This window comes from Narcine bancroftii, chromosome 4 (assembly GCF_036971445.1).
Source record: "Narcine bancroftii isolate sNarBan1 chromosome 4, sNarBan1.hap1, whole genome shotgun sequence".
In the NCBI taxonomy this organism is placed as follows: Eukaryota; Metazoa; Chordata; class Chondrichthyes; order Torpediniformes; family Narcinidae; genus Narcine; species Narcine bancroftii.
In genome coordinates, this window is record NC_091472.1 from 297,424,285 (window position 1) to 297,437,066 (window position 12,782).

General features: G+C 38.9%; 1 protein-coding gene across 8 annotated transcripts in view; it reads right to left on the reverse strand.

Moving 5' to 3' along the window:
• LOC138762131 (myosin light chain kinase, smooth muscle-like) overlaps positions 1 to 12,782 on the reverse strand; it is a 309,201-nt gene that overhangs the window by 180,909 nt on the left and 115,510 nt on the right. For all 8 annotated transcript variants that reach the window (XM_069935544.1, XM_069935546.1, XM_069935539.1 and 5 more), the window contains 2 exons: positions 1,820 to 2,027; positions 321 to 363 (listed from right to left, as the gene is read on the reverse strand). In XM_069935544.1, the coding sequence (XP_069791645.1) occupies positions 321 to 363; positions 1,820 to 2,027 (251 nt within the window). The remainder of the gene's footprint in view (positions 1 to 320; positions 364 to 1,819; positions 2,028 to 12,782) is intronic.

A 12,782-nucleotide genomic window follows, 5' to 3' on the forward strand; every position in this document is an offset into this window, starting at 1 on the left:
TGCATTTCCCGAAAGCCTTTGGGAAAGTATCACATAAACTTGTGGAGATTCAAGATAAACACTTGAATACAAAATCAGTGGAAAATTATAAAACTGGTTGAAAACATTCTGTCAAATTGTAAGGAAGAAATTTGTGGGGGGGGGGGGGAGGGGAAGGTGGGCAGCAAGGGAGGATAATATCAAAACCATTACACTTTGCCTCCAGATATTTTGATTGTCTATCCATCCCACTCTTGTCAAGTGGGAGAACCCAATCCCCCAAATGCAAATCTCATCATTATGAAGCATAATTAATTGGCACTGAATTAATTAGCATGTACCTGGAGCTGTTGGATGGCCATCCATATTTCCTGCCAGTTTCCTCTGTAAATGAAAATAATTAAGAAAGAAACATTGATGAAATTAAGATTTCTGGAGCTCTTGATTGTGTGGCACCATAAACAATGAACATGAACACTGTCTTTGGAGTTACACATCCACATTACTAACACATACGGAGGTGTAAGATGATACCAAGCCCACATGTTTAAGCAGTCACATCAATTAAGTTCACACTTGGGGTTTGCTGCATTTCACAGAACATCAATTTCTACAGAAATTATAGTACAACTTTCACAATATTAATTGGGGAGTTCTTCTGTAGACTTGTTCAGAAAATTCTTGTTCAAATAACAATTTTTACTCAAATAAAACACAAGAAAGGAAAATAAGCATTCTATAACTAATTGCCCTCAGTTGTTGGGGTGGGGGGAGGAATCAAGGTTCTGTCTCACTTGGACTCCATTCACATTGTGATATTTCTGAGTGTTACAATCAGTGAAGGTGAAAGGAGCAGGATATTTAAGTATTAATTGGGGCAGGTACTTATTAAGCATCGATCAGTCTGCCAATTTCTGGCTTCAGAAGTAAACAGGTCTTCCCACTCCTTAATGTTACTGGTGGCTCCTGCACGTGAGTGCATGTGGTCAAGATCAAATTTAGCTGCAGTGCTACTTTACACAGGGGCAATGGCTACTCAGAAAGAAACTGAATATTGATTTTTGAACGTGAAACTGCACGCTAGTGCTCACAGGAAACTAAACAAAAACTTAGTAAATTTTAATTAAAATTAAAACCCAAGTCTTTAAAAAACTAGTCATTTCCACCAAGCTTTCGGTTATTCCCTAACCTTTGTGCATCTGTTAATGTTTTAGTGCCTAAAGCACCTTGTAAAGTTTCCAACATGAGTCAGTAAATGGAAAGCATTGTTGAGAAGAGTTTGATTTCAATGATATTAAACTCCCATGGCAGATGAAGAAACAAGAAACTGAAACTCTGATAAATTTGTACATGGAAGAAGGGAATGGCACAAATAAAATGAAAGGGTATTTGTAAATTTAATCTTGCTGCCTTTAATACTGATACACTCTATCAATGACTTCAAAGACTGAGTGAGGAACAATAGGCTTAAATACACATTAGATTGTAGCTGGCCCAACTCCATGTGTTCAAATGAATGGAAGGCGGTAGGGAGGTTTATGGTCAGGTCACAAGGGGAGGGGTTACAGGGGATTGAGTCATCAGTGGGCCTATCACCACAAATACATTGCCCAATTCTTTACTTAGTGTTCCCACGTGGCACACAGCACAGGTACATGGAGGATGCAAAGTTTCCAATTAGTCAGAAATATTGTGGTTTGAACCATTACAAAAAGCAATAAATAAAATGAAAATGATCAAGTGGAATACTGAACAATAGTTCACAGGTTACAGAAGGTTGACCATTCTTCTGCAGTATGTTCGCTGTGTTATAAATAACATATCAATGAAATGAACTTACCATTCACAGTTAACTCCACTGTTACTTGCCTAACCCCTGCCACATTGGCAGTTTCGCAGGTAAACTTCCCAGCATCTTCTTTCTGCACTTCCTTAATGATGAAGCTAAATGTTCCACGTGAACTTTGTTCAATAATGAACCGATCATCCTTTGGGACAAGTTGCCCATTCTTATACCATGTGATGTGAGGCTCTGGATGGCCCCTGACCTGAAAAGAACAATCACGTTAACTGTGATCACTGATGAATGGCAACGAGTCTTGTATTAAATTCAAAGAGCAATGGGAAAGTCTTCTGAGCAGCATAAATTAATTCACAAGTCACCTGGCCATTAAGTCAGATCACACCTACCTGCAGCCAGTTGTTCCATAGAGAACTCCTGACAATTCCTCCTATCTCCACGTTGTGTGTTCCAACATGAGGACAAGTTGAAGAATAGCTGTTGGCGTGCCTGACCACCCACTCACCAATGGACTCACCACTGAGTCTAGAACAAGCATAAACTTACTGAGCTGAGAGTTCAGATGCACATCATAACTGCTACACTAGGGATGGCACTCAAAAGTGAGTCCAGAGGAGTGGTTTATTATTTTTTTTATTTGAATGTAAATGTTTATGAAATGTACTTGAATTGTTTTTAAAATGTTCAGTTATTGGGAGCTTCAGAACTTATGACGAGGCCTAGTTTCTGCTAGCAGCCCACTTTGCTTCATTGGATGTTTGTGGAAGACAGACATTAAGGTTGATTGCTTTCAGTCACAGATGTAGGTGCAGCCATGTGATAGTACAGATTCTATCACCAATGTGTATATGTACATAGGTACAGATTGTAGTGTAGGATGACTGTGATGGGCTGAGAGTGTAGCCACACCTACTGGCAGGTCTTAAAGGATTGCTCCTAGCCAGACCAGGTCATTCTGGACTGGTCGACCTACTTATGATATGGTCCAGTCTTTTAGTTAATAAAAGCCTCGGTTTGGATCAACAAGTCTTTGGTTCTTTCGACGCGCTCTACAAGCCATGTGCAGTAAACCACTGTATATATGTTGGTACTTGTTATAGTTTGCCTGGACATGCCCCTTGCTGATGTGCCTGTGGCTCCTCCCATAGACCCCTGAATAAAGGTGAGTGTACCACAGCTCCCTCCTCAGTCCAGGACAGATAACCAGCATGGACATGCCTCTATTCTGTTGTTAATAAAAGCCCATCAAAAAGCTATGCTCTGGAACTATGAGAAATACAATAAACATGAGGTTACGCATGATACAATATAATTGGTTACACAAAAGTGTAACCCCAAAAGTTAAATAAATGGGACACAACAGTATCAGATAGATGTTTTCGCTGTAAGAAGGAATTTGGGCATGTGAGAAAGTGGAAAAGTTTTGGGAAGATCTAAATCAGGTATTAAATAAAATCACAAAAAGCAACATACCAAAAAATCCAGAGATCTTTCTTCTAAGCCATATAAGAAGTAAAGAACTTGGACTCGATTTGGATGGAGCACAAAAAAGATTTATTATGATAGCCTTAGCTGTAGCAAAAAAAATGTATTATGAAAACCTGGAAATCAGAAGATAGCCTGAGAATACAGCAATGGTACATAGAAATGAATAAATGTATTCCATTGGAAAAAAAATAACATATAATTTAAGAAATAACATCACAGTATTCAAACAAATTTGGGAATCGTACATGGAACACAACAGAGAAGTCCTGCCGCGGACCTCCACCCCCTAAAATGACAGAATGAGAAGACTAAATGAACTGACCCAGTGTGTAAAAGTAGATGACACAATTTTCTTCTTTATTTTCATTGTGTGATGACATTGTTTAATGGGTTTAATGTATCATATATGTTGAACGTTGAGTGGGTGGGGAGGGGGGATGGGGTGAAGGAGGGAGAAGAAGGGGAGAAAATGACACTGTGTATATTCAAGAGGGAAATGTTTGTGTGTATTTTGGTCAGTATGGTTCATAGTGCGAAAGATAAAAAATAAAAATAAAAGCCATCAGTTCTTGCGTAACTTCTAGTCTTTTGAAGTAATTAATAGTGCACTGTTGCAATCCCATATGGAACATGATTAAATCATTGAGGAGACATAACTCCACACAATAATATTGTTCAACTTTAATCATAATTTTGAAAAAATAAAATTGACAAAACTTGATTCATATATTGTAGTGTATTTCTATATGCACCTAGACATTTATGCAACTTCAGTATTATATCTGGTCTTTAATAACCATTCATAAGCTCCATACTTGAATAAAGAAAATGAATAACAAGTCATTGGATTATTGAAGACAATAATAAAATGAAGAATTTAAATCATCATCATCCCAATAAGAAAATGGTGGCACTCCCAGCCCTGCTGTAATGAGGAGTGGACACGATACAGCGCTCCCATGGGGTCTAACCGCCCAGTCAACTGCCGTCAGCTCCTGTGAACAGCCCGTTAAAGGAGCCAATGGTAGTTTTATTTAAAATCAGGGTCTGCACCCAAGATGGTGTCACGTCTTCACAGCAGCAGCCATGAGGGATTGCAGAATCTAGGGGAGCAGAGGAATGGTGCAAGGCACCAGCAAACAGGGAGACCATTCCCCCATCTGAGAAGGAGAAGCAGAGGACACAACCTATGGAACAGTAACCATGACGGCAGTCCAGTGTGGGGGCTCTGCGGGGGCTGCTGGTGACTCAAGGCCAGGAACTACGGAGGCTGTGGGCTGCTGGAGGCTACCGTTGGGAGATTCGCGCTGAACTGCTGGAGACGACTCAAAACTGGCTGAAGGGGTATCAGGCATTAGAACCAGGATGTGAGAGGGTGCCGAAGGCGCTGAAGGGTTCCTGAGGTTCCAGAGGTTCAGATCTGGAGCTTCGATTGCCAATAGTTGGGACTGGACTTTTTATGACTGTAGAAGCGCTGGAGGCGAATCTACGTACACTTGGTGACTCGGTGGGGAGGAGGGGGAGTGGGGAGATTCTCTTTTTCTGACTGTAAGGAGGCACTTCAGGCAATTTCTGCTGATGGCAAATCTGTCATGTAATATGACCCTGTCTTATTACAATGACAATAAATTGAATCTTGAATCTTACAGACAGTTAACTGGACAAATTTCCATAATCAACATAAATTATTTTAAGGCCCACACCAGACACACTTCTTAACAAGTCCTATTTCTAATCAATCTCAAATGATACGCCGTTTTATCCCGTGTATTGTCACCCAAAAGCAATACCATTTTGCCTGAAATCTATACAATAAGCAGAGTGATGGGATATTATCCCATTATTTTCCACTGCAGCAAATATAGATCCCACTGTGTGTTTTGAATACATATTTGTTAGCATTTTAAGGACATTGCATCACATATGTTAATCCCATTGTTATATAGTCAGGATAATGTGAATTATTTTATAACTGTGTAAGAATACATCTTTCTCACTTTAGTAACTGTAGTGCACCACTGTGGTGAGTACGTATATGTATAGAGTATATGTGAACTGTTTCCTGAGATGATGGAAGGTTTACTGAGATGATCAGTAAGTAAAGTCTCTTTTGTTATTTGAATCTTGCATCTCTAAGTTATTTAAGAAGCCTCCCAAGTAACACAGAGACATAACATGGTGAAAGTGGTATAAGAGAACAAGAATAAAGCCATACAATTGATTATAAGTCACTGAAATATAAAGGGGAAGAAAATAAAATTACTGAAAAAATGGCTGGAGCAACAGCAGTTCACCCAGAGATGGACTGGGAAGCTGAAGGCATTGGTGAATCGTTTAAAAAGTTACAGCAAAAGTACAGTTTACCATTCAAAAGCTATTTTTAAAATGCAACAGCAGAGGAGAAGGTCAGTTATGTACTTCTATGGACAGGGTAGCGAGGCCTTGACTTATTTAATAGCTGGGAGCTTACAGAGGTGGAGAAAGATGATCCAGAGCAGATATTTGCAAAGTTTGCTTCTCACCTTGAACCCAGGTCTAATCATAGAATTAAACACTATAAATTTCAAGGCTTAATGCAAGAGACTGATGAAATTATTAATAACTTTCTCACTAGACTAAAAATTGTTGCTAAAAATGCAGATTTAAGGATATAGAGGAAAGATTAGTTGATCAACTAATATGGGGACGTGCCCATCCCAAAGTGCAAAAGTCTCTTATAGGGAAGGATAGCTTGAAGCTGGCTGAAGCTATAGACACAGCCAGAGTCTTTCAAGCCACGAGGATGCAAATGAAATCCCTATCTATGAAGACCAACCCACAGTAAAAAGAAGGAAGCGCTGATGCTATAAAGAACACAATCAGAAAAGTGCAAACCCCCAAGACCTGCAGGAAGTGCAGCAGACAACATCCCTTCGATGACCGAAACAACTGCCCTGCATACAGTTCTGAATGTAGAGCCTGTGGTAAAGCAAACCACTGGGCAAAGATGTGCAAGTCTGATATGAACAAAACAGTAATACCAGTGAAGAAAAAAAACAATGAGAAGATCTACCACATAAAAGAGAACAACAATGAGGATTCCAACACCTAGATACTGGACATAGAATCCATACACCTTCACGAGATGTCGGGTGAGAAGAAAGAAGGAAGTGAGTTTCACACAAGGATCCAAATACAGAGGACAATCTAGAACAAACCTACGATATTTAACCTAAAGGTGAAGCTGGATACTGGATCACAAATTAACGTCCTTCCACTCAGACTCTACCACCAGATGTTCCCAGAGAACATAATAAAAGGGGGATCCAAAGGACAGTGCATTGGAAACAGCAAATGTCACATTAATGGCCTATGGTGGACCCATGATCAAGCAGCTAAGGAGAGCTAAGATCAATGACGCATAAAGGAAAGAGCATCGTCTGTACATTCTAATGTGGTAGATGCAGACAGACCAGCAATTCTAGATCTGGATAGCTGCCAGGACTTACAGTTGATCTCTGTCAATTATGAGATGCAGACAAAAAAGATATCGAAAAGGATCAACAGAAACACACAACGAAAAGAGGAAATGATTTCTACAGAAGTACCTTCCAGGCCATGGCACACGGTGGGAGTAGACTTGTTCACCGAGAATCAAGAGTGGTATTTAATAGTTGCCTGTTACTACTATAAGTTTCCGCTCGTCAAAAGGGTGAAAGACCTGAGAGCATCAACTATCATCTGAGAAATGAAAGCGCTTCTTGCTGCACAAGGAATATCCGAACAAGTAATATGTGACAATGGAACACAGTTCACGTCACAAGAATTCAGAGTATGGGTTTGTTATCACTACATCATCCCCTACTACCCCAAAGGTGATGGGTTAATTGAAAGACAAGTGCAAACAGTGAAACACACACTAGTTAAGTGTCACAAAACAAAAGAAAACCCATATCCAGCTCTTCTATCATTACGAGCAACACCTTTAAGGGCTGACATGAAGTCCCCAGCAGAACTTCTAAATGGCAGAAGATATAAAACAACTCTGCCAAGCAAATTACACCCTCCAGAAGTTCAGGAGGAAACCAGAAGATTGGCTGACATGCAAAATGAAGGATGCCAGCATTATAACAAACATGCACAAAACATTACCAGGACTCTTCAGAGGGCAGCATGTGCATATTCAAGAGCCGATATTGGTTTTTGGCCTGAGCACTTCTTCAAGGTAACAAATATGCTGATTTTACTCTGGACACAGTCAATGTAGGCTTGGGGTAGTGGTGAGATTATTCATACAATTATAGAAGATCATAGCACCTAATCAGCCCATTCAGTCCATTTTACACAAACATTCATGGCCAATCTGTTCTTAAGGTGACTGTGTTATTCCAATTTTGAGAGATTATGTTGTATTTGTAATGTTTTGGGAGCTAAATTGGGACATGTTTTTTTAGTGTAGGTCACATACAAACACTTTAAAACAGATCTTATTTAAAATACTGGAGTTCTCCTCATGCTAGACATGTCAGTGCCAAGAGCCTTTGCAAAAGCTTTGGAGAGTGCCCAAGAGACATCACTAATGGATTGTTATTTACAAAAAGGCAACAGATGAAAAAACTTGTCGGAGCCACAGACTGTCTGGAGTGGAACTTGCTGTTCTAAGAGGGTCATGTGGTTTTGAAAGCAGAGAGAGTAAAACAGGCTTTATCTCTGAGAGAGATAGAGGGTGGGATTCATTTCTGCAGTTTTACAGTCAGCAGCAGCTGGGAATGGAACAGGACAAGCTGGAAAGCTTGTGGAAAACCCTATTTTGAAGACTGGTTGTGAATGCTTGGTTCATACAAGAGAGGACTGGCTGTCTAATGTTTCACTTAAAATAAGGGTAACAAAAAGGAACTCTGTTGTGATCTGAAAGAAAGAGGTTATAATCTGGAGAACCCTGAGGGAGCAAGTTTCTTCAGCAAGACACTGAAGTGGCTGATTAAAAAGGAATCATTTGAGGGTGTCCAGCATACAACAAATCTCTGTCTGAATACTGACAAGAACCTTCCTGAACGGTAACCATTTACCTTTCAAGCACCAAGCCTGGTGAACTTTATGAATGTTAAATTCTGTGCACAGTATAAGAATTGCCTGCAACCAGTGAACTTGGAGGAATGAGAAGTGAGATTGGACTGTGAACCAAATAACATTTCTGAACTTCCACACAAATTACATACATGTGCGCTTAGAATTAGAAGGGGGTTAAGTTAGGTTAGTTAAGTCAATCATAATAAGTTAAAGTGTGATTCTGTTTTCATGTTTAAAGATAATTAAAAGCAACTTTTGTTTAAGTAACCATTTATCTATTGCTGCTGGGTTTTGGGGTCCTCTGGGCTCGCAACACAATGCACCTTGAACTTTCCATGAAGCAACAAGTAATCTTTTACCTGAAATCTGCCACTTCCCTTTAGTTCTAGATGTTGCTTCAAATTTGAACTTCAGTGTTATTTCTGGCCCCACCACTAGATGACCTACTTATATATATTCTGCTTGTGAAAATATGCACTAGACAGTGATGCATGTAAACTATGCACTAAACAGTGATACATGTAAACCAATAGACTGTCAAATAATTTCTATTAATACTTTCTCATTTTTGTACCAGTTCTTCATTATTCAGAACTGACTTCATACAGATAAGTAATTACTTCTTTGCTGCCAGATTTCCAATTTACTTTAACACAACAAAAGAAAATGGGGTTTATTCAGATTATTGGTACCTTTCCCAGACAGCTCAATTGAAACCTTACATCAATTAAACATGTTTTAACTATACTGCTCTACAAAGCATAAGTACTGTGCAAATGATCACTCTACTGTACTCCCAGAATGACTAATGATCACACTCTTAAATTCTTCAACAGATTCAGAAAAATAGATCAATTTCCAAGCTAATGCTATGCTTTCATATTAACTATTCTTTTCATGCTGCATCTTTAACATGCCTTTTAATTTTGAATGAATTGAGCAGAAATATGAAGCATGCAGAAGCACAAGGAAGGCATACATGGGATCCATGGGATACACAGTTCAAGATGGAGTTGAAAATGTCCTGAATTCACATAGAAGCAAGAGGAGGATTTTCCTAGCCAGCACTGTACCAATTTATATTGGAAAGGGAATAAGGCACTGATCCCATTAAGAGCTAGAAGCAGACACAGGGTAATGAAAGCATGGGCAATTTATAGTGATGCAGAACCTCTGAGAGTTATCCTGCTGCCCACACATTGACAAACGAATCTGAACCCTAACCCTTGATTTTACATTAGGTCTGCCAGATTGCGAGGGCAATCACAAAGCTCAAAGATTTGACACTAGGTCTGCCAGATTGTGAGCAAGCTGGTCTGTAGGTTTGTCCTCAGTTTCAACAGTCTGAAACCCACTGCCCAGCTTCCCCACCAACAGCCCACCACCAGCACCCAACAATAGGTAGCACTGATTAGTAAGGGATTACTTAAGGTTGTATGTGAGTGGAACAAAAACATTTGAAATCTACTTCTTTCGATCAATACTTGCAGTAGATTTTCTCATGGCCTTTTATAAATTGTGTTCATGTTTTATTACATTGTGCGTGTATTTTCCCACTCTCCTTTATGCATTGTGTGCATATGTCATATGCATTTTTTCTCCATTCTCTTTCATAAATTGTGCTTTATTCCCAGTACCATTTTCCCATGCTCTTCTATTAATTGTGTGTTAATAAAAGTAATGTTTGATAGCAAACTCATGGATCTGACACTTTCTCAACACAATGACCAGTGCGGGGACCAACAGCATTACTGTCAGCGTTACTCACCATTATCACCCTAATTTCAACCTGGATATAAAACTGGGGAATATTTTTGACCCATTTTTTGGGAAAAACAAGTGGGTCTAACATGCTGTCAAATACAATATGTTATACATGATACTAGTCACAGATGCTGACGCTGTTGGGTTACACGTCCCGCTCCTTTTGTTCGTGGAATGCCAGTATGCTGTATAAAATGGTGGGCTGATACGGAGATTTGCAGGTTTTGATCGTTCCAGTGTGAACTACCGATTCCGGCATATCAGAGGCTATTCATCACGTAAAAGTCCCACGAATGCTGTGTAAAAATCATATTTGATTAGATGAAGAATGGGAGAAAGACACAAAATGTACAGCAGAGGCAAAAGCACTAACATTAGGAAAGAAGAATAGAAGATAAGGCAGAAGGATAACTCATCAGGTTTTTGATCCATAGGACTGCAGTGATTCTTTCTGAAAAGAATGCACCATCTCTCTCAGCATCTGAGCTAGCATGTAATGTGCTCTGTATATCACAATCAGGGCATTCCACACCTACACTGGAAATTGTTTTTTAGGAAGTTGCATGTACAGTACCTCTCAAGGAAATTTGCAATCAAATTGGAGTTGAATTTCAAATTGGAGTTGAATTTCAAATTGGAGTTGAATGCACGTCCTTGGTTCAAAACATTTCGACAAACTTAGATTATGGTTTTCAACTAATGGGAGCAAAGCTGCATGCTACATCAGGATTTACAGCTGTGGTCTTATTAGCTTCAGACATATTTAGTGTCAGTCTCCATCTTTGGCCAATATGGAACACCAACTCATTTCTAATTCCAGTGATCAACCTGCACTGGCCTTTATTCTTCAACATAGGATACCAGTCAACATCAGAGCACCCAAACAATGTTACTAAAGAAGAAATACCATATTCTACAAAGCAGAACCTCTGGACCTGCATTAGATTCAGGAATAGCTTTGGAATTTGTGGCAGAAAGGTAGTTTATCCATTGAAGGAAACAGAGAAAATGCAAGTTGAATTATAGTGACATCTGAGTTTGATGTCTCAAATGAATATCAACTTTTAGTCACAGAGAGAAGGGTACAATTATTTTATACTGACTTTGAAATAAGATGAATACCCTATTTTCTCTCATTTAACATGCACACACATATAATGCACAGAAAATCATCAATTGTGTAAAAATATTTTCATATAATGCACGCACCCATATACTGCATAGGTGTAGTAGTCTAAATTCTGACTGTCAAAATCAATTTGCATTTTAATGGGACATGAAACAAAGCACATACCAGTATCTGCCACAGTTCATTTCCCACAATTAACACCCAATACACTTCCCCCAGAGATGTAAGACACCCATTATATAGATGATATCCTGCTGCAACACATTAACAAGCTTCGGAGAGGAACCAATTAAATAGATCAAAAACAGGCTTCAGAGTTAAGTAGGATTTTAATTCTAATGTTATCTTAAATCAGAGGCACTTGGTATGTTAATCTCCTCCCTCGGGGACAGGTCTGGGCAGTTAACATTGATAAGATGCAATGCCCTTGCCAGAATGTCCTATTCATAGGAATACCAAAGAGATATTCCCAAAATCAAAATTCCCCACGGCCGCTATAAATTGTGCACGTTCTTTCATTGCCGCTATTACATTCTTATGCTCACTATAATATTCCCATGCTTGCTATAGATTGCCGACGCATCTTTGCCATGGCCAGTATAAATTGTGCACATTCCTTCAATGCTGCTATTATATTCCCACACCCGCTATAGCTTCCCACACTTACTAAAAATTGCCAGCGCATCTTTTCCACAGCTTCTATAAATTGTGCACGTTTTTTCCATGCCAGTATTATATTCTCATACCCACTATAAATTGCCAGTTTGACTTACCCGCATCCACTATTAATTGTGCGCAATCTTTCAACATGTAAAAATATTCTCGTATAGTGCACACGTGTATATAATATGCGGGGGGTGGGGAGGGTGTCTGGCTTTTAAAATAGGGTATACACAAATGAATAATTTTTACATCATTTTATGACCATGAAAAAGGATATTTTGCTAATTTGTATTCTATAAATAGATAAATGTTAAGGTACATACTATTGCCTCTAAAACAGCCTCTGGGAGGTCTTTGTCATTCTAATGTTATCTTCTGGATTATTTCCAAAGAAACTGGGACCCTAGCCCAAACCATTACCATTTCCAAGTCATCACTGTAGGATGGTAATCTCATCGAGGTGACAAGAGGCTGCACCTAATCAACAAGTGTAATTGACTGCTTCAATGTCACTTTTGGTCATTTAAAACTCTTTTTCACCCAGAGTTCTCTGTGTGCTTTTATCTTTATGATTGGTAGAACTAAGTTCCATGGTGGAACAAAGTCCCATGGTAAAATGTTTCTTAACCTTCTAACTTCCTTGAAGAACTCGGATATGATTTAGAATCAAAGAGTAAAACAATTATTTCAGAAAGGATGTGGAAAAAAAGGTTGACTGAGAGAGTCCTAAACTATAAAGACAAATTTGGAAACATCAAAATGACATTACACTATTTCATTCCTAAGTCATGTAAAAAAATAAGGTCATATATTCTAATCAAATGTGATGGCCATTGTTTTCATCAAAGCAAACCTTAAAAGACAAAACAAAAGATGCTCAAATTATAAATTCCCTTAACTTATAAAGAA